The sequence below is a fragment of the Ranitomeya imitator genome, chromosome 10 (genome assembly GCF_032444005.1).
Source record: "Ranitomeya imitator isolate aRanImi1 chromosome 10, aRanImi1.pri, whole genome shotgun sequence".
In the NCBI taxonomy this organism is placed as follows: domain Eukaryota; kingdom Metazoa; phylum Chordata; class Amphibia; order Anura; family Dendrobatidae; genus Ranitomeya; species Ranitomeya imitator.
The window spans coordinates 103,638,623-103,661,713 of NC_091291.1; the positions used below are offsets into that span (position 1 = coordinate 103,638,623).

The following is a 23,091-nucleotide window of genomic DNA, read 5'->3' on the forward strand; positions in this document are numbered from 1 at the left end:
GTTTTTAGTTCAGGACCTGTGCTCGACAACACTTCCTTGCTCTGACCTTTACGGTCTTTTCACGGTGACTTGGTGTGAATTTCATATCGCCATCCATATGCTGCCTGACTTACTGAAGTGGATGGCGATTTAAAGGGAATCTATCACTAGGTTTTACCAATATGAAGTACTGCCAGTACCTTTAAGGCCTCTTTTACAGTAGTCTAGTAAGATATTTAAGTCTTCAAACCCCTCTGCATAGCACCAAAAATACCTTTTAATTGTCCCCCCTTACGGTGCAATCCAACGGGGGTCACCGGTCTTGATTCAGCACCTTCTTTCTCGTCGCAGTCGCTGACCTCTTGCCCCACTTCATGTTGAGGACTCATCCTACATCATCCATAGTGTCCCCCAATCGCACTACTGTGCCGGCGTACATCGCTCTTTCCTGCCGAAAGTAGAGCAAAGTCCTGTAAAGTGCATGTGCCGGTTTCACTTCCTAGCCATCGGCGCTCCTTAGTTTTTCCCGGCACACGTGCATAACAGTAGCAGTCTACTGGATAAAGTCCTTCATGACTCTACTTTTTCTGTCTGCCCCTTAACAAGGAACAAAAAAAGCAAGAATCGCTTTGTGTGCACAGGGTATAGGAGACAGCATAGCAGCTAGTCTCCATCCACTAGCTAAGAGTCAATTGCAAAATTTGAGATAAAGCCTACAGAGGGGAAAACTAGGTAAATAAAACATACAAGTCATATAATGGGCAGAAATGGTTTTATTCCTCATCTATATACACACAGAACAACTTATACTGAAAAGTTGCTTGGAAACGTGGTTCCCCTGTAACATTCTGTAATCCATAGACCTCTATGAAGCTATGAAACATGTCAGATCTCATGGCACTATTGACCGTAATGGACATTACAACCTGTACATGAAGCTTTTTACTGATCCTCTTTATTATATGTAGGTTGACCCGGAGAGCGTCTTTGTACTTCCTCCTAATGGAATCCAAGATCTGCATATTGCGGTGCGCCCCCTAAAGGCCGGAAGCAAATTTGTGTACGTTAATTTGGTTGATGTTGATCAGCATCAGCTCGTTTCATCGTGGCTGGTGTGTGTGGTAAGCCGCAACCCAGTCATTTCCAAGGTAAGATGCAAAAGAAAACCTATTGCTATTGTTTAATTATTATGTGCGCGGATAAGGTGTTATCAGAGCATGCTCGGGTGCTAACCGAGCGTCTCCGGCACTCCTGAATAATATGTGGCTGCATGTCTCGCCGCTGTTGGGCAATCCCTGCATGTGTTGCGGCTGTTGCACAGATATGCAGCCGTGGGGCTAGAATATATTATTTGAGCATGCTAAAGACACTCGGTTAGCACACCTTATCCGAGCATGTTTGTTCATCACTGCTCTCTGATGTCTAATCCTGCCATCATCCCTCTCAAATGCTCATTCTGTATACCTCAGGCCGCGTCCCACATGTGCTGTATACCTCAGGCTGCGTCCCACATGTGCTGTATACCTCAGGCCGTGTCTCACGTGTGCTGTATACCTCAGGCCGTGTCTCACGTGTGCTGTATACCTCAGGCCGTGTCTCACGTGTGCTGTATACCTCAGGCCGTGTCTCACATGTGCTGTATACCTCAGGCCGCGTCTCACATGTGCTGTATACCTCAGGCCGTGTCCTGTATGTGCTGTATACCTCAGGCCGTGTCCCACGTGTGCTGTATACCTCAGGCCGTGTCCCACGTGTGCTGTATACCTCAGGCCGTGTCCCACGTGTGCTGTATACCTCAGGCCGTGTCTCACGTGTGCTGTATACCTCAGGCCGTGTCCCATATGTGCTGTATACCTCAGGCCGTGTCTCACGTGTGCTGTATACCTCAGGCCCTGTCTCACATGTGCTGTATACCTCAGGCCGTGTCCTGTATGTGCTGTATACCTCAGGCCGTGTCCCACGTGTGCTGTATACCTCAGGCCGTGTCTCACGTGTGCTGTATACCTCAGGCCGTGTCTCACGTGTGCTGTATACCTCAGGCCGTGTCCCATGTGTGCTGTATACCTCAGGCCCTGTCTCATATGTGCTGTATACCTCAGGCCGTGTCCTGTATACCTCAGGCCGTGTCCTGTATGTGCTGTATACCTCAGGCCATGTCCTGTATGTGCTGTATACCTCAGGCCGTGTCTCACGTGTGCTGTATACCTCAGGCCGTGTCCTGTATGTGCTGTATACCTCAGGCCGTGTCCTGTATGTGCTGTATACCTCAGGCCGTGTCCCACGTGTGCTGTATACCTCAGGCCGTGTCTCACGTGTGCTGTATACCTCAGGCCGTGTCTCACGTGTGCTGTATACCTCAGGCCGTGTCCCATGTGTGCTGTATACCTCAGGCCCTGTCTTATATGTGCTGTATACCTCAGGCCGTGTCCTGTATGTGCTGTATACCTCAGGCCGTGTCCTGTATGTGCTGTATACCTCAGGCCGTGTCTCACGTGTGCTGTATACCTCAGGCCGTGTCCTGTATGTGCTGTATACCTCAGGCCGTGTCCCATGTGTGCTGTATACCTCAGGCCCTGTCTCATATGTGCTGTATACCTCAGGCCGTGTCCTGTATGTGCTGTATACCTCAGGCCGTGTCCCACATGTGCTGTATACCTCAGGCCGTGTCTCACGTGTGCTGTATACCTCAGGCCGTGTCCTGTATGTGCTGTATACCTCAGCCCGTGTCCCACATGTGCTGTATACCTCAGGCCGTGTCCCATATGTGCTGTATACCTCAGGCCGTGTCTCACGTGTGCTGTATACCTCAGGCCCTGTCTCATATGTGCTGTATACCTCAGGCCGTGTCCTGTATGTGCTGTATACCTCAGGCCGTGTCCTGTATGTGCTGTATACCTCAGGCCGTGTCTCGTATGTGCTGTGTACCTCAAGGCTATGTCCCACATGTGCAGTGTACCTCAGCCTATGTCCCACGTGTGCTGTATACCTCAGGCCGTGTCCCACATGTGCTGTATACCTCAGGCCGTGTCCCACATGTGCTGTATACCTCAAGCCGTGTCCCACATGTGCTGTATACCTCAGGCCGTGTCCCACATGTGCTGTATACCTCAGGCCGTGTCTCACATGTGCTGTATACCTCAGGCCGCATCTCACATGTGCTGTATACCTCAGGCCGTGTCTCACATGTGCTGTATACCTCAGGCCGTGTCCTGTATGTGCTGTATACCTCAGCCCGTGTCCCACATGTGCTGTATACCTCAGGCCGTGTCCCACATGTGCTGTATACCTCAGGCCGTGTCTCACGTGTGCTGTATACCTCAGGCCGTGTCCTGTATGTGCTGTATACCTCAGCCCGTGTCCCACATGTGCTGTATACCTCAGGCCGTGTCCCACGTGTGCTGTATACCTCAGGCCGTGTCTCACGTGTGCTGTATACCTCAGGCCGTGTCCTGTATATGCTGTATACCTCAGCCCGTGTCCCACATGTGCTGTATACCTCAGGCCGTGTCCCACATGTGCTGTATACCTCAGGCCGTGTCTCACGTGTGCTGTATACCTCAGGCCGTGTCCTGTATGTGCTGTATACCTCAGCCCGTGTCCCACATGTGCTGTATACCTCAGGCCGTGTCCCATATGTGCTGTATACCTCAGGCCGTGTCTCACGTGTGCTGTATACCTCAGGCCCTGTCTCATATGTGCTGTATACCTCAGGCCGTGTCCTGTATGTGCTGTATACCTCAGGCCGTGTCCTGTATGTGCTGTATACCTCAGGCCGTGTCTCGTATGTGCTGTGTACCTCAAGGCTATGTCCCACATGTGCAGTGTACCTCAGCCTATGTCCCACGTGTGCTGTATACCTCAGGCCGTGTCTCACATGTGCTGTATACCTCAGGCCGTGTCCCACATGTGCTCTATACCTCAAGCCGTGTCCCACATGTGCTGTATACCTCAGGTCGTGTCTCACGTGTGCTGTATACCTCAGGCCGTGTCTCACATGTGCTGTATACCTCAGGCCGTGTCCCACGTGTGCTGTATACCTCAAGCCGTGTCCCACGTGTGCTGTATACCTCAGGTCGTGTCTCACGTGTGCTGTATACCTCAGGCCGTGTCTCACGTGTGCTGTATACCTCAGGCCGTGTCTCACGTGTGCTGTATCCCTCAGGCTGTGTCTCACGTGTGCTGTATACCTCAGGCCGTGTCTCACGTATGATGTATACCTCAGGCCGTGTCCTGTATGTGCTGTATACTTCAGGCCGTGTCTCGTATGTGCTGTATACCTCAGGGCTATGTCCCACATGTGTACCTTAGCCTACGTCCCACATGTGCTGTATACCTCAGGTCGTGTCTCAGATGTGCTGTATACCTCAGCCCGTGTTCCATGTGTGCTGTATACCTCAGGCCGTGTCTCACGTGTGCTGTATACCTCAGGCCGTGTCTCACGTGTGCTGTATACCTCAGGCCGTGTCTCACGTGTGCTGTATACCTCAAGCCGTGTCCCACATGTGCCGTATACCTCTGGCCGTGTCTCACGTGTGCTGTATACCTCAGCCTGTATCTCATATGTGCTGTATACCTCAGGCCGTGTCCTGTATGTGCTGTATACCTCAGGCCGTGTCTCACGTGTGCTGTATACCTCAGCCTGTGTCTCATATGTGCTGTATACCTCAGGCCGTGTCCTGTATGTGCTGTATACCTCAGGCCGTGTCTCACGTGTGCTGTATACCTCAGGCCCTCTCTCATATGTGCTGTATACCTCAGGCCGTGTCCTGTATGTGCTGTATACCTCAGGCCGCATCTCACATGTGCTGTATACAGCCTCAGAAATACGTCACATTGGGTACACTGCCTGATATACACTGACCCTTGGATCACTGCAGCCTGTCTGATTCCCGCGGAGCTGGTTTAGATGCTGACTGCTGAGGAGAACAGGAGAGCAGAGCGCATAAAGTAAACGCTGTAAACAGAGCCCTCGTCGGACATATTGCGTTCCCCATACCTGCTTAGTCATAGTCTACTCCATGCCGTCACACGTTAGTGCCGATATGACCTAAATAAAGATAACATATCTCAACTAAAAGTGTTTTCTTTTTAACAAGTGAAGTGCGCTGATAATATAACCCCTTCACAATGAAGTCTAAGATGATGTACATTGGCTGCTTGGCGGCAGAGCGGCATTTCTAATTTACTGGCACATAATTGTCTATGAAGTTATAGCGCATCAGTGACCTATCTCCAGTCTGAAATAAATCACCTCGCGCTCCATCCATCATGAAGATTTCATTCCATCTTTACTACCCTCCTATGGATTGTACTACAAAGTTGCAGAAGTTGTTAGCATAAACTTGTTCACTTTCATTTTCATTGGCATAATCAGACTTTATTCCTGTCCAGAATATTTAAAGAGATCTTTTCACTGGATCTTTTCCATGGAAACGGAGCATCTCCTCCAATTGTCACATCTCCACTGATTCTGAAACAGTTCTTCTTTTCCAAAGTTATGCCCCCCAGTAATAATAGTGTAAATTTCCCCTTTTGACCGGCGGGGTGTATATCACAGAAGCGTTTGCTTTTTCGCCTCTGATTTCTATTACCACTGAAGAATATTACAATAAAAATATCTTAACGAGAATGTCCTCTTTGCTCCTATTGTTGCAAAGATATTGGAGACATGATTTTATGGCACATACCAATACATACGTATTGTAGGATTTCCACCTGGCGGTTGATAGAGGAGCCTGGGAAAATGGTCATGGCCATTGGAGGAGGCTAATGGACAGGTCTGGTCGCATTCTCCTCTAGCGGAAGCTATCGTTTGGACAGGAGAGCTGTGCAGTCTGTGAGGAAAGCGGCACTAATAAGTGCAGGAAGAGAACCTGTAGTACATATATATTAAAAAAAAAACAAAAGCTGACAGTCAATTCACCGCCCTCTGAAAGAAGCCAAACAAAAATAAAATTTCAAGTAATTTTATTAAGGACAATAGAAACAATTAGACATACGGTACATTTAAAAAGCTACTTCATATTATTCAGGAACATACCCCATGGAGGAACCGTGGAGAAAAACGCACAAAATGCCATACCAAAAAACAAATAATCTTAGGAATTGCTGAATAATCACCTCACTATAGCATATGCCAATCTATTAAAGCCCACAGACTCACATCGATCTCGTATTAGGTGCTAATCGCATCCCTTTTTAAAACCATGTCTGAGTACCTTGTGCAATTCATAGTATATCAAAATACTGCCATAGCCCAGTGATCCTAATGTAAATACAGACTCCTATATCCCATAGATAGTAGGTAAGAGACAAATCCAGTGTACACAGTTACCTATAGATGAATGTTCCGTGGCGTGCGTGCTACCTCACTTTCCCCAGCGCCCCGACGCGCGTTTTGCTCTTTCTGCTTCTTCCGGGGGCGTTAACTGTGTACACTGGATTTGTCTCTTACCTACCTGGCTTTAAGAGATTGGCATATGCTATAGTGAGGTGATTATTCAGTAATTCCTAAGATTATTTGTTTTTTTTGGTATGGCATTTTGTGCGTTTTTCTCCACGGTTCCTCCATGGGGTATGTTCCTGAATAATATGAAGTAGCTTTTTAAATGTATGTCTAATTGTTTCTATTGTCCTTAATAAAATTACTTGAAATTTTATTTTGGTTCGCTTCTTTAAGAGGGCGGTGAATTGACTGTCAGCTTTTGTTTTTTTTTGTATGTGTAGGAAGTACCAAAAAGAGATCTATCTGGACTTGTTTTTTGAATAAGTACATATATATTAGTAAGTGCCAAAAAATCATGGCCTCCGTACAGCTCAAGATGGACAACCCCTTTAAAAGGAACCTTTTACCCCCCCCCCCCACCACCACCACCACACCCCAAAATCACTTATATGATTGTGAAACCTTTTAAAAGACAGGCCAGTCTATTTTATGACCAAAAAGCACTGCTTCAGCATGGGAAAATCCCATTTTTAAGGTGTCTGGAAGTGCATTGGGGCGTGATGATGCACTTACAGCTTCTCAGCCTCACACTGTATTCATTGCCATTTATCAACCTCCCCATGCTGATTGACAGCTCATTGACCATGTACCAGAGGAAACAACCTATCAGCCAGAGGAAGGGAGGAAATAAATTGTTAGGCTAAGAAGCTAGAAGTGCACCATTGCGCCCGCAGGAACTTCCAGACATAACTTCAAAATAGGATTTCCCACTGCTGGAGCATCACTTTGGGGTCATCAAGTGTTTTACATGCTTATCTTTTAAAGGCATATACATTTATATTAATGGTTTGGGGGGGGGGTTAAAATGTCAGATAAGTTCCCTTTAAAGGACTTAAACATTTTTTTAAGTATAAATTTGTATTTAAATCTGAAAATTAGTTTTAAATCTCCTCCATAAAGTATTTGAAACAAGAAAGAAAATTCTAACTATGGAATCTAGAGCAGCATTAGACTCTTTACATTTTCTATTACGTGAAGGGCGGTATCTAAGCGGTCTAGAATTCATGAGGTCCAACAGGCCTGAACTTGCTGAGAATCTTCAGATTTTTCAAATACAATCCTAGCAAATTTGTACTGTACAAGGCCAGAAAGGGAGGTGATTTATGTAAAGTCTGGCCTATAGTTACTTGTGGCATTCACCGATGCGACCGCAGGCAGTACTCAAACCCCATGACGGCGACGTTTCCTCATTTCGAATCGACAAAAAAAGGGATATTGATTTATATTAAGGGTATGCGCACATTTAGGAAAAGATGTGCAGAATTTTCTGCACAAAATCCGCATCTCCGGGCAGAATCCGCAGCTGCGGATTTTGTGCGGTTTTTATGCGGAATTGATGCGGATTTTCAGCAGTTTTTGGCCACTGTGGAATTTTAACATGGAGGGGTGCAGAACCGTTGCAGATCCGCACAAAATAAGTGACATGCACTTCTTTGAAATCCGCAGCAATTCCGCACTGATTTTTCTGCACCATCTGCACAGCTATTTTTTTTCCATAGACTAACATTATACTGAACATCAGGGGTGTCAAACTTCATTCCTCGAGGGCTGCAAACAGGTCATGTTTTCAGGATTTCCTTGTACTGCACAGGTGATAATTTAATCACCTACACAAATAATGAGTTGGTGATTAAATTATCACCTGTGCAGTACAAGGAAATCCTGAAAACATGACCTGTTTGCAGCCCTCGAGGAATGCAGTTTGACACCCCTGCTGTACATCACAGTGCGGATCTGCAGCATTTCTGCGCTGTAAAATCCGCTGTGGATCTGTTAGCCTCTGTCTCGAAATGGAGAGAAGTCTATAGCCCTATTCAACCATTGGCCTCAAATTATAATTATAGGAATGCACAGTTTACAGATGTTTCTTCCCTTTAAGGGGTTGTCCACCTAGAAAAAAAAATCTTTAGGTAGGTTTGAAATTACAGTATATACAATGTACTAATATACTTTCATTATAAAAGTGGAGAGAGCTTTCTGTATCTGCAAGTGACCAGTGATGTGTATGAAGGGGGCTGGCTGTATGTATCAATTCAGTAGCTAATTCAACCCCCTTCTCCATCACTGCTAAGTTACAGTCACAGAAAGAGCCACTTAGCCAGCCCGCCTTAGAAAGAGGGAAGACTTAAATTATTCAAGTGATAAGCCTGTGTAAAGAGAGGTGTTTTTAAAGTACACTGAAAAATGTGTGGGCTAGGTATTAAACTGTTTGTCTGGGGTAGTGCATTCCAAAAAACTTGTGCAGCTTGAGAGAAATCTTGGAAAAGGAATTGAGTGGTTCGGATAATGGAGGATGTTCGTCTTAAATCAGTTGCAGGACGAAGAGCACTAGCAGGATGATAGAAACGAGGGAGTTGACATATGGTGATGCAGAACTGTGGAGAGCTTTGTAGGTGAGAGTGATGAGTTTATATTGTACTCAATTGCGGATGGGTAACAAGTGCAATGACTGGCACAGGGTGAAGGTGTCGGTGTAGCGGCTGGAACGAAGTATGACCTTGGCTGCTGCTTTCTGGATGGATTGGAGAGGAAAAATGTAGTAAACGGGAGACCGATCAGTAGAGAGTTGCAGTAGTCCAGATGAGAATAAGAGCGATAAGGTAGGACATTGCTGGAGATTTGATAATGAAGATTCTGCATATTTTAATTTAGGACGACCTATTGGCTTTTCTTGAATTGCGTCAAGTTATACAATATACTAATTCAGTACAGTCTTCTGCCATGTTTAAATGTTATTTAGCATGATAGGCTATCAGTGGCGAATATCCAATTTGTGGAAACCCTCAGTGGCAATATCCAGTCAAAAAAGTATACATGAAATCATAATGTTTTAACATAAGAGCCTGCAGGTCAGGGATGACTGATGGATGGTCTAGGTTTTTTTCATGTTTAACATATTGCGGCATCTATCCCAGGATGTGTCAAGTTAAGAGATAAGTTAAGGAAGGAGACATCTCTGTGTTTGTTCACAAAGGGAACAGAAAACTGTCAGGCTTTATTATGGGTGAAGGGCAACTGTGAGCTCTTTGTAGAAATCAGGAATCCATGGCTCAAAATAAAAGATGGTGTTTTGTTTAAAAATAAATGTAGAAACAAATTATTTTTTTTTCTTGCTTGGGCGTGGCATGGGGTAATAACTCCATAATATTTAAAAATCTATTTATTTTTTTTGCGGTTTATTTTAGAATAATTAAATTTAAAAAAAAAATATATATATTTTTTAAAGTGTTTGTCCCATGATAGTACTTTCCCCAGTTACGGGGGGCTTAAAGGGAACCTGTCACAACGTTTTACACCCTACCCCTCAAACCATTAATATTTTTGTGTAGCCCTTTAAAACATACGGCAGCCATTCCCTTCATGATCCCAAAGTGATTCTTCAGCAGCAAGAAATCAGATTTTAAAGTTATACCTGGCAGTGCATTGGGGCATGAGGATGCACTTACAGCTTCTCGGCATTGCGCTGTATTTTCTACCTAGCAGCACCCTCCTGTGGCTGATTGGCAGGACATTGGCCTGGTACCAGAGGAAACAACCTGTCAGTCAGCCGGGGAGGGTGCTGCTAGGTAGGATATACAGCGCAATGCCGAGAAGCTGTAAGTGCATCCTCATGCCTGAAAGCACTTCCAGACACAACTTCATAATGTGAGTTCTCGTTTCTGGAGCAGTGAGATTTGAGGTAATAAAGGGATCGTCTGGCTTATCTTTTAAAAGGATACCCAGTCATATTAATCGTTTCAGGTGGTGGTGTAAAAGTTTGACGGGTTTCCTTTAAGAGAGAACACTTTCTGTTCCTGTGGGTCAGCTCCTGTGAGCCCTTTTCCGTTTCCCTCCAGTGACGACGCTGGAGGTAGTAGTCCCAGATTGTGCCATATGTACCTGGAGTTGGGGCCCACACAGCGTCTATATGAATGGAGCCGCCGGGCACAGCTGGTGACATCACCCTCCAGTGTCTGCCCTCTTGGGAGCTAGAGGGGGAGCACAGGGAAACAGACGAGAAGGGCATGTTACCCATTATTTTTGAAGGGCATGTTACCCTTTATTTTTTAGCCCCCCCAAGTGATTCCTGTTCCCGTAGGAGGCCATAATGACTGTCCACCACTCGATAGTAGACAGTGACTTTCACCTTGTAGGTTCAGGATATCCCTCCACCTTTGCTTGAAAGCGCTGCGGAATATGTTGGCGCTATATAAATAAAGATTATTATTAAAGCCCTTGAAGAATCTTCTTGCTGTATTCAGATGTTACATTTCTTCTCGGCTGTTTTTCTCCTTTAAGTTTCCAGCTATTATCTTGCATTATGATAAATGACTGGAGCATTCTCACAGAAAGGGATTATTACAAGCTGACATGTATAATTTTGCTGGGCTGTTCATTGTTAAAACAATTTGAATTAGTGTGTCGAGCGGCAGATCCTGGGGGAGCAGAAATGAAACATTACAATCTGAAAATATTAAAGCTCTCCTGTAATTTCTTTATAAAAATGCCATGCAAGCTGAATAAGGCGCGAAGGTATCCTGGAGGAAACGACTTAGCAAGTGTTAGCGCTGCTCAGACTTTCCTGGAACTCGGCATCGGGTTGAGCTCGACAGCATTATGCTGGGCCTGGGCTTCAAGTCAATCAATCTCACTGTTAGACGTACAACTCAACATCACCATAGTTTTATTTATCACTGCATCTATGGAAAATGACGCAACTGGATAGTCTTGATTGACAATTTTTCATTTTGTGTCTACAGCTCCTGTGCAGACTTATGCATCACCATAGTAACGGACTACAAACACATCCTAAGCAGTCTAATCATTCCATCACACATTTTTCCATTTGCCATCATACATATATTAATTGAGTAAGAAGTAGAAGACAGTGGATGAAAGTAGTGCTACATGATCTGACTACATAATGTTTATTTGTAGTCTGTCACCATGGAGACACATTAACCTGCATAGAAGCTGTAGACCAACAATGCTTATCACGTCAGTTTCCAGTGCTGCCTTATTTTCCATTCTTAGATGCATTGGTACAATAAAGACAATTGATTGCAAATATGGACATACCCTAAAAATATATCTCACCCCAGTATGTATTTAAACATGAGCTTGTGATGCTTTTTGGCATGGAGGCATACATTAAATCTAACATTCGGTCAAGGACAGCTTGAGAGGGATATTGTGACACCAAATAATCTGTAAATAGCCTCTAGTATAGTGCAGTTAATAGATGTTATAGTGCATCACATTCAGATTACACCACTGTCTCCCTTCTTATTCACAATCCAGCTTATTGTTCCTGGAAACCGTCAACAAGAATGTTATCACACACGCCCAAAGATGAACTTCTATAATGGAGAAGGTTTACGATATCTGTACAAGAACTGGTACTACAGTTCCCAGAATACAAATCAACAAAGCAAACTCCTGGCAGACATTGAGCCAACAAGGAATGCTGGGAGATTTCAGCTCAGATGCCTGCAATTCTGAATTATGCTGGGTTCAATACCTCTGCCCCCTCTGCAAACCAAGAGTAGATGGGAAAAAAGTATTGTATTTTTTGGACTATAAGACTCACTTTTTCCAAAAAAAATTTGGGAGGAAAATGGGGTGTGCGTCTTATGGTGCGAACGTAGGCTTGCCGGGGAGTTGCGGCAGTGGTGTAGCAGCGGAACTGACAGCAGCGGTGTGGCAATGCTGTGGCGGTGGGCGGTTCGGAGTGCACCTGAGCAGGGTCCCTTCCTCAGGATGCCGGCGGAAGAAATGTGGCAACACCGCGGCCCGGTGTCCACGCCGTGGCCCGGTGTCCATGGTGAGCAGAGCGGACAGCATCACCGGTTTCCCTGCAGCCATCTTTCTGAAGCTGTGGGCCGCCGGAGGTGTCGGGAAAATGGCAGCCGAGATCTCAATCTGCGCGCGCATGGCCTCTGCGCAGAAAATGCCTATAAAGAGAAACATAATATTGACAAGTGGGGTTGTATTTGAAGATGTGCTGGAGGAATATTTACATTGTATTTCTTACTTTGTTTTTATAGGCCTTTGAAATAACAATCTCTACCGGAGAAAAAGGCTGTAACAAGAGGATCACCTACACCAACCCGTATCAGACCAAGAAGAGGTACTCGCTCCATACCAACAGGGCCGACCTTCTGCAGTTCAAGGAGAACACCTTTGAGGTAAGAGTCGCCCCCATCGTTACTGATGAATCGTACGTCAGTTCAGCGTACAGATACTTAGAGATGGGGTAACGCTACAGTTATTCCCGGGACAGGTTATCCTGCTTTCTCATAGTCATGGTTTTTACTTGTAAAGTAGTGTGACAAACAATGTGGCACTTGTCACCCGTATTTCCCAAATGACAGAAGAGCCTGGTTGTGTGTGTGTGCATCAGGGCCGGACTGGGACTCAAATTCCGCCCTGGCATTTGAAGTTACACAGGCCCACTTGTCACATGGTGACTGTATAATATCTTTGTTCACTTGTAGGTTACAAGAAGTGAGGGGAGTGTAACACGACTATATAACATATAATCACAGCTGTATCCAGCATTACAACTCAGTCCTATTTATTGCTTTTAGTTGCAGTACCAAGAAAAGCCGCTACTTTACCTCCATAAGTGGATCTCGTAGATAATGAAGGGATTGTGGAACTTCATTCTGATGCTCCATAAATTTTGCCTACAGCCACTTTTGGTTCCGCTGCGCAGCACGAGACCCGGTGACACTGAAGAGCGGTGACATCAGTAACGTCACCGCTCTTCAGATATTCCGGGTCTTGCGCTGAGCTCGGCGACTGTTACTACCATCACTACCATGAACTAGTAGTGAGGGTGTCTGATAGACACCTCTCCATTACTTACACCAGGGATTGATAGCAGCTGACATTACGCAGCTGACATCAACCCTAAAAATCATTACACATACCAGAATTAAATGCTTCGGCGGCTGGGAAAAGCAGTAGAGTTAGCGCTATTCCCAGGCGCCGGGTGCTAACTACAACTGTCATCATCCTTGCCTGGTCTGCCTACGAAGCATTACTGTTGTATTTACATGCACTGATTTCAGGCCGCTAAACGAGTGTGATCGACAATACTGAAGTCGTTCGCTTGTTTCCCGACCTCTTTACACCAACTGAGAAAGAATGATGGGGACAGAACAATCACAATTAGATCAATCTGCCCCCATACAGTATCATGTTCTCAGCAGCACATCTACAGTTTACACCGGCGATGTGCTGCTGAGAAAAAGGATTTCTGTTCCCACATAAACAATCTAATCACTCGATGAATAGGCAGCATTTTGCTTGTTTAGTATAATACACCCCATAGTCCTCCATATATTATAATGTGCACCTAAGTCCTCCATATAGTATAATACACTCTCCAGTCCTCCATATAGTATAATATACTCCTCATAGTCTTTCATGTAGTATAATACACTCCTCAGTCCTCCATATATTATAATGTGCACCTCAGTCCTCCATATAGCATAATACACTCCTCATAGTGCTCTATATAGTATAATGCAGGGGTCCCCAACTCCAGTCCTCAAGGCCCACCAACAGGTCATGTTTTCAGGATTTCCTTTGCATTGCACAGGTGATGCAATTATTACCTGGGCAAGACTAAGGAAATCCTGAAAACATGACATGTTGGTGGGTCTTGAGGACTGGAGTTGGGGACCCCTGGTATAATGCACCCCATAGTTCTTCATATAGTATAATGTATTCCACATAGTCCTCGATACAGTATAATGCAGCCCACATATAGTATAATGATGCCACTCCAGAGTATAATGCAGCCACCCCACAGAATATATTGTAGCCCCCTGAGTATAATGTAACCCCCCAGAGAATATAATGCAGCCCTCTCATATAGTATAATGCAGCCCCTGCATATATATGGTAGCCCCCCATAGAATATAATGTAGCCCCTCCATAGAATACAATGCAGCCCTCCTCATATAGTATAATGCAGCTCCCCATAGAATATAATGTAGCCCCCTCATAGAGTATGATGCAATCACCCCTCATAGAATATAATACAGCCCCCCATAGAATATAATGTAGCCCCCAGAGAATGTAATACAGCCCCCCATTATTATTATATTATTTATTTATATAGCATCATTAATTCCATGGTGCTGTACATGAGAAAGGGGTTACATACAGGGTTATAGATATCGTTTACAGTAAACAAGTTTACTGTGACAGACTGGTACAGAGGGGAGAGGACCGTGTCCTTGCGGACTTATATTCTGTGGGATAGTGGGGAAGAGGCAGAAGGTAGGGGAGAGGCGGCGGCTCTGGCGATGGCGAGGCAGCAGCTATGGCGAGGCTCTGGCGATGGCGAGGCGGCAGAATGGTTATTGCAGGCTGTAGGCTTTCTTGAAGAGATGGATTTTCAGGTTCCGTCTGAAGGATCCGAGGGTGGTGGATAGTCGGACGTCTTGAGGCGTGGCGTTCCAGAGGATGGGGGATATTCGGGAGAAATCGTGGAGGCGGTTGTGTGAGGAACGAATAAGTGTGGAGGAGAGTAGGAGGTCTTGGGAGGATCGAAGATTACGTGAGGGAAGATATTGGGAGATTAGTTCAGAGATATATGGAGGAGACAGGTAATGGATGGCTTTGTAGATCAGTGTTAGTATTTTGAACTGGATTCGTTGGGGAATTGGGAGCCAGTGGAGGGATTTGCAGAGGGGAGAAGCAGGGGAGTAGCGAGGAGAGAGGTGGATTAGCCGGGCAGCAGAGTTGAGGACAGACTGGAGTGGTGCAAGAGAGTTAGCAGGGAGGCCACAGAGGAGGGTGTTGCAGTAGTCGAGGCGGGAGATGATGAGGGCATGCACAAGGGTTTTGGTAGATTGTGGGCTGAGGAAGGAACGGATTCTGGCAATATTTTTGAGTTGGAGGCGACAGGAGGTGGCAAGAGTTTGGACGTGCGGTTTAAAGGACAGGGCAGAGACGAGAGTTACCCCGAGGCAGCGGATTTCAGGTGCGGGAGATAGCGTGATGCCGTTTACCATAATAGATAGGTCAGGTAGGGGGGAAACGTGAGATGGGGGAAAAGATGATGAGATCGGTTTTGTCTACATTGAGTTTTTGGAAGAGAGAGGCGAAGGAGGATATGGCTGACAGACACTTCGGGATTCTGGACAGCAGAGAGGTAACCTCTGCTCAAGGAGTTTTGAAGCAAACGGGAGCAGTGATATGTGGCGATAGCTGGGCATAGCAGTTGGGTCAAGGTTAGTTTTTTTGAGGATGGGTGTGATGGTGGCATGTTTGAAGGCAGAGGGGAAGGTACCAGAAGATAGCGATAGGTTGAAGAGATGGGTTAGGGCTGGAATGAGTGTGTTAGTGAGGTTGGGGAGCAGGTGGGAGGGGATGGGGTCAAGTGCACAGGTGGTGAGGTACGATTTGGAAAAGAGGCGAGTAAGCTCTCCTTCAGTGATGTGGGAGAGGGAGGTTATTAGGGAAGGGTAGAGGTCTGGTATATGGAGTGGTTGGGGTCGTGGAACAGTTAGGGTTTGCCTTGTTTCGTCGATCTTGTTTTTGAAGTAGGTTGCAAAGTCCTCGGAAGATTTGAGGGGAGTTGGAGGTGGCAGTGGGGGGCGGAGGAGGGAGGTATTGAATATTATACAGCACCCCATAGAATGTAATACAGCCCACCTCCCCACATAATATAATACAACCCCCCATGGAATATAATGTAGCCCCATAGAATGTAATGCAGCACAGCCCCCATAGAATGTAATGCAGCACAGCCCCTATAGAATGCAATGCAGCACATCCCCCATAGAATGTAATGCAGCACAGCCCCCTCAATTGCCCCACAATCCAGTTATCACTCATTGCTATATTAAAAAAAAAAAAAAACACTCTCGTCACCTCTCCTCGTACCCCGCGCTGCTCCCGACTCTGGTCTCAGCAGCTGCAGACTGCCCGCCCGACACACAGCAGGTGCGCGATGATATTAGAATATGCAAATGAAAGCAACGTGTCCGCCATTTCTGTGGGAATAATGGATAGCGTTCCAGTGAACCTGGCAAGAAAGAGGCTGATGACTTTCCCTCTCGCCATTGTGCTCCGCTGCTTACCTAATCCATCTGCTCTACCTAATTAACACATCATAATTGCTGGGTACAGCGGGTCATCCATACTCGCCGTTGTCACTTGTAAAGCCGGAGATTCCATCCCTGGGAACGGCTCACGGGAAGTGACTTTGAAAGTCGTTAAATCAAGGTCTCAAGCCCCTGGTAAATCAGTGCGTTATAAAGCAGCACTCTACTGTAATACTAGGAGTTTACAAGGTCACGTGTCCCCTAAATGTTTCATTAAATTTGGAATTCAGTGCGGCCGACCGTAATGGGATCATTCTACATGACGGAGCAGAGGTCGCATCTACAGATGATACTTCCTAGTGCTTCAGATAATGGAGCAGACGATCTATTAACAGTGTTTATTTTCAGCTTTCTCTGTACCCAGGGAAACACTAATATCAATTCTAGCGATTTATTATGGTCTTTTAAGGGGTTGTACTGCTTGGGACAAATGGTTTGGAAAATGACAGTTCATAATAGAAATATATATTTGCCCAATGCACTTCCATTAAAAATGTAGCCTGTTTCCATCACTGTCAACCATCTTCTCCGTATGCTGGAAGTTGTGTAGTCCTTAAACTATTCCCCTCTCCATCAGGTCAGGTGACCAAAGGGGTTATCACATGATCACAGATCCCTGCTTTCTGTTTGGTTACCTGATGTGATGACATCACAACACAGAAGGGAAAGGCAGCACCTTCCGCTATGGTCAGATGGCGAAGGATCGCAGAAAAAAGGTGATGAAAACCGTTCAATGCAGGTCACAGGTACAGTGTTCTTTGTTTTATCATAATAGGCAACCCCTTCCTGATGTCCCCAGCGTCTGCTTATAACAGCAGCGTCCGGAGCTAGCTCCGTTCACTGCTGTTTAACCACTTAGATACCATGGGATGCCTGCCCTATGGGTTCTCACATGACACCAAGAATATAGGATATTTCAGTTTACTACATAAAATTAAAAAGTATTAATAAAATTATTTAACCCATACAGTAAATGATGTAAAGAGGGGCGAAAAGAAACGTAAAACATCATAATTGTCATTTTTCGATCACTGTACCTGCCTAAAAATGTAATAAAAAGCAATCAAAAATGTCTTTTAATTATTTTTTTTAATTCCATCAATGGCAAAATAACATTTTCAGAAAATAGCGACAAGTCAAATTTTTTTTAGTTACTACTATAGTAAGCTCAAAAAAATAATGGAAATTGTGTTTTTTTTCCAACATTTCGTCCCATTTGGAATTTTTTCCTCATTTTGCTGTGCCTTCTATGGTAAAATGGATGATATTGTTCAAAACTACAGTAAAACAAGCCTCGTGACTAGGCTGATGGAGAAATAAAAAAAAAAAGTTATAGGTGTTGGAAGAAGGGAAGGGAAAAATTGAAAGCACAAAAATGAAATGAATTGACTTGGGGTAAATGGGTTGGAACAGTTGTTGCTCTTACAATCCCCTCTTTAATCCATGTCTTGTAGGTCAGCGCTGGGGAAACGTACACAATTGGGCTACGCTTTGCGCCTGGCGAGAGCTGCGGACAGGAAGAAATTCTGATTTTTATCAATGACCATGAAGACAAAAATGAAGAGACTTTCTGCGTCAAGGTCATCTATGAGCAAGCTAATAAAAAAGGTTCTCTAAAGGTGTAGGGTAGAGGTTAACGTGGGAACCATTCCTCCCAGTTCCCAAAGTTTCACTTACCTCTTTGCTCATATCTCTACATCCCCAAGCAGATATCTGCAGAAGTCCGTGCCAGGCGTAACTACCTGATAGACAAGGTCATTAACCACACAGAGGTCTGTGCCAGGCGTAACCACCTGATTGACATTGTCATTAACCACACAGAGGTCTGTGCCAGGCGTAACCACCTGATTGACATTGTCATTAACCACGCAGAGGTCTGTGCCAGGCATAACTACCTGATAGACAATGTCATTAACCACGCAGAGGTCTGTGCCAGGCGTAACTACCTGATAGACAAGGTCATTAACCACACCGAGGTCTGTGCCAGGCATAACTACCTGATAGACAATGTCATTAACCACACAGAGGTCTGTGCCAGGCGTAACTACCTGATAGACAAGGTCATTAACCACACAGAGGTCTGTGCCAGGCATAACTACCTGATAGACCTCTGTGCGGTTAATGACATTGTCTGTGCCAGGCATAACTACCTGATAGACAATGTCATTAACCGCGCAGAGGTCTGTGCCAGGCATAACTACCTGATAGACCTCTGTGCGGTTAATGACATTGTCTGTGCCAGGCATAACTACCTGATAGACAATGTCATTAACCGCGCAGAGGTCTGTGCCAGGCATAACTACCTGATAGACAATGTCATTAACCACGCAGAGGTCTGTGCCAGGCATAACTACCTGATAGACAATGTCATTAACCACACAGAGGTCTGTGCCAGGCATAACTACCTGATAGACCTCTGTGCGGTTAATGACATTGTCTGTGCCAGGCATAACTACCTGATAGACAATGTCATTAACCGCGCAGAGGTCTGTGCCAGGCATAACTACCTGATAGACAATGTCATTAACCACGCAGAGGTCTGTGCCAGGCATAACTACCTGATAGACAATGTCATTAACCACGCAGAGGTCTGTGCCAGGCATAACTACCTGATAGACAATGTCATTAACCACGCAGAGGTCTGTGCCAGGCATAACTACCTGATAGACAATGTCATTAACCACACAGAGGTCTGTGCCAGGCATAACTACCTGATAGACCTCTGTGCGGTTAATGACATTGTCTGTGCCAGGCATAACTACCTGATAGACAATGTCATTAACCGCACAGAGGTCTGTGTAGGAAATAACTTCCTCTGCTGATTGCTGTGCCTTGTTTCTCTATGTGTGGACACTGACCAGCAGGGGGAGCTATTGTCTATACAAACTCCTGTGCGGCTTTCAGTGCCTCTTGGCCAGTTGTGCTGGATGCAGATTTCTAGGCTGAAATCTGCTGCAGGAAGGCGATGGGGTATCTCAGAATTTGGGAGACTGAAACAAGTTGAAACTTTAGGAAATGTAGGATGCCAAAAGTGAAATTTCTATTTTAAGTTGTCTTTAATTATTTTCCTCCCTTTAGGTATGAATGTGGAACTCATAAAAGATCTATGAAAAATCACTTTTATAAAATATATAAAAAAATATATAAATTAATTAGAAGAAACATTTCTGGCTGAGAAGTTGAGCTCTATTTAAAGCTACAGTATATAGGGCGTGTTTGTGATGTGTGAATTTTATTTTTTTAGAATTGATTTAAAGTTTTATATTATATAAATATTTATTTTTAAAAGATTTTATAACTTTATAATTGTTGAAGTGTTCACCTTGTATACAGCGTTTTAAATAAAGTTTTGCTTTTGCATTTAGTAATTTATATATATGGATGACTTAGTGCCTGCTGTGACTTGTAGTCGGTGCGGAATGGGAAACCACAAACATCAAATATTAGACTCCAATGTGTGAATACTGGGCGGCCAAGGGAAACCGCATCCAAAATTGTAGTATTTTAGGTATTTCCCACAATTCCGTGCTCCTCATAAATAAGAGGTCCTGGGCCCTATCCCGATTCCCCCTTTAATAAATAGAATTCCAGAAATACAGTGAACACTGACACTTGTTTTGTAGCTCAATATAAAAATAGCAGATTTATGTGTCCTTTTGGGTGTCATCACTGTAGATTCTGGAATGATGGTCAACTACATCGTTAGCAGACGTTGCAGAAAACCAAGAGGAAGTTGCAAAATATTAAGCAAAGGTAAATTAGATAGTGAAGAGATCCTTTTGTCAAGGAAATAAGATTGGTCTCCGGTTACATCATTATACCTATGAAAAGATACTCAAAAGGGAATATTCAGAATGCAAATCCGGAAACTTAAAATAATTTTACTGAATAATATTACAAGCAAGGAGAAACTGACAACCGGTATCATAGACAAATATCATAATACAAAGATATATATTAAATACATAATTGGAGGCACGGATCCCATGGCAGATACATTGACATTCACAGAAAAAAGAAATGTATATACACTTGGGGGTATACTTGACAAAAAGTTCACAGAAAAAAACCCAATCTTGAATAATTAACCCCTTTACCCCCAAGGGTGGTTTGCACGTTAATGACCGGGCCAATTTTTACAATTCTGACCACTGTCCCTTTATGAGGTTATAACTCTGGAACGCTTCAACGGATCCCAGTGAATCTGACATTGTTTTCTCGTGACATATTGTACTTCATGACAATGGTAAAAATTCTTTGATAGTACCTGCGTTTATTTGTGAAAAAAACGGAAATTTGGCGAAAATTATGAAAATTTTGCAATTTTCCAACTTTGAATTTTTATGCAATTAAATCACAGAGATATGTCACACAAAACACTTAATAAGTAACATTTCCCATATGTCTACTTTACATCAGCACAATTTTGGAACCAAAATTTTTTTTTGTTAGGGAGTTATAAGGGTGAAAAGTTGACCAGCAATTTCTCATTTTTACAACACCATTTTTTTTAGGGACCACATCTCATTTGAAGTCATTTTGAGGGGTCTATATGATAGAAAATAACCAAGTGTGACACCATTCTAAAAACTACACCCCTCAAGGTGCTCAAAACCACATTCAAGAAGTTTATTAACCCTTCTGGTGCTTCACAGGAATTTTTTGAATGTTTAAATAAAAATGATATGCAAATTGCCTCTTCTGAGAAAAAGAGGACTTAAACTCTATAGCGCCACCTGTTGGAAGTAGCGATCCTACAAGTCACAATCAACTCTTTAACGAGTCGTGCAATATGACTTAGGATAAAAGCCAAATTAGTATCTCAATTCGCAGACACCGTGTCTGCGAATTGAGATACTAATTTGGCTTTTATCCTAAGTCATATTGCACGACTCGTTAAAGAGTTGATTGTGACTTGTAGGATCGCTACTTCCAATAGGTGGCGCTATAGAATTTAAGTCCTCTTTTTCTCAGAAGAGGCAATTTGCATATTATATTTCCCAGAGGAGCATTGTACGGCAAATAAGCCTCCTTACCTTGACAAGCCAGAGATGGTATGTCACTCTCCATAAGCAGAAACGATACCCCTTAGACCCCAGTAAATAAAAATGAACATTTAACTTTTTTTCACAAAAAATTTAATTCAGCTCCAATTTGTTTTATTTTACCAAGGGTAACAGGACAAATTGTACAACAATGTTTGGGGTCCATTTTCTCCTGAGTATGCCGATACCCCACATGTGGGGGTAAACCACTGTTTGGGCGCATGGCACAGCTCGGAAGCGAAGGAGCGCCATTTGACTTTTCAATGCAAAATTGACTGGAATTGAGATGGGACGCCATGTTTCGTTTGGAGAGCCCCTGATGTGCCTAAACATTGAAACCCCGCACAAGTGACACCATTTTGGAAAGTAGACCCCCTAAGGAACTTATCTAGAGGTGTGGTGAGCACTTTGACCCACCAAGTGCTTCACAGAAGTTTATAATGCAGAACCGTAAAAATAAAAAATCATTTTTTCACAAAAATTATCTTTTCACCCCCAATTTTTTATATTCCCAAGGGTAAGAGAAGAAATTGGACCCCAAAAGTTGTTTTACAATTTGTCCTGAGTACGCTGATACCCCATATGTGGGGGTAAACCACTGTTTGGGCGGATGGGAGAGCTCGGAAGGGAAGAAGCGCCGTTTGACTTTTCAATGCAAAATTGACAGGAATTGAGATGAGATGCCATGTTGCGTTTGCAGAGCCACTAATGTACCTAAACAGTAGAAACCCCCCCACAAGTGACACCATTTTGGAAAGTAGACCCCCTAAGGAACTTATCTAGATGTGTGGTGAGCGCTTTGACCCACCAAGGGCTTCACAGAAGTTTATAATGGAGAGCCGTAAAAATAAAACAAAAATTTTTTCCCACAAAAATTATTTTTTAGCCCCCAGTTTTGTATTTTCCCGAGGGTAACAGGAGAAATTGGACCCCAAAATTTGTTGTCCAATTTGTCCTGAGTGCGCTGATACCCCATATGTGGGGGGGAACCACTGTTTGGGCGCATGAGAGGGCTCGGAAGGGAAGGAGCTCCATTTGGAATGCAGACTTAGATGGAATGGTCTGCAGGTGTCACATTGCATTTGCAGAGCCCCTAATGTACCTAAACAGTAGAAACCCCCCACAAGTGACACCATTTTGGAAACTAGACCCCCCAGGGAACTTATCTAGATGTGTTGTGAGAACTTTGAACCCCCAAGTGTTTCACTACAGTTTATAACGCAGAGCCGTAAAAATAAAAAATCTTTTTTTTTCCCCACAAAAATTATTTTTTAGCCCCCAGTTTTGTATTTTCCCAAGGGTAACAGGAGAAATTGGACCCCAACAGTTGTTGTCCTATTTGTCCTGAGTACGCTGATACCCCATATGTTGGGGTAAACCCCTGTTTGGGCACACGGGAGAGCTCGGAAGGGAAGAAGCACTGTTTTACTTTTTCAATGCAGAATTGGCTGGAATT

At 44.3% G+C, this 23,091-nt stretch overlaps 1 protein-coding gene across 1 annotated transcript in view; it reads left to right on the top strand.

The window, feature by feature from the left end:
* Positions 1-19,950, top strand: part of NPHP4 (nephrocystin 4) — a 292,383-nt gene extending 272,433 nt beyond the window's left edge. Inside the window, exons 28-30 of the mRNA XM_069742453.1 lie at positions 948-1,127; positions 12,511-12,651; positions 18,045-19,950. Coding sequence (XP_069598554.1) covers positions 948-1,127; positions 12,511-12,651; positions 18,045-18,215 — 492 coding nt within the window. The 3' untranslated portion in view covers positions 18,216-19,950. The remainder of the gene's footprint in view (positions 1-947; positions 1,128-12,510; positions 12,652-18,044) is intronic.
* The last annotated feature ends 3,141 nt before the right edge of the window (positions 19,951-23,091 follow it).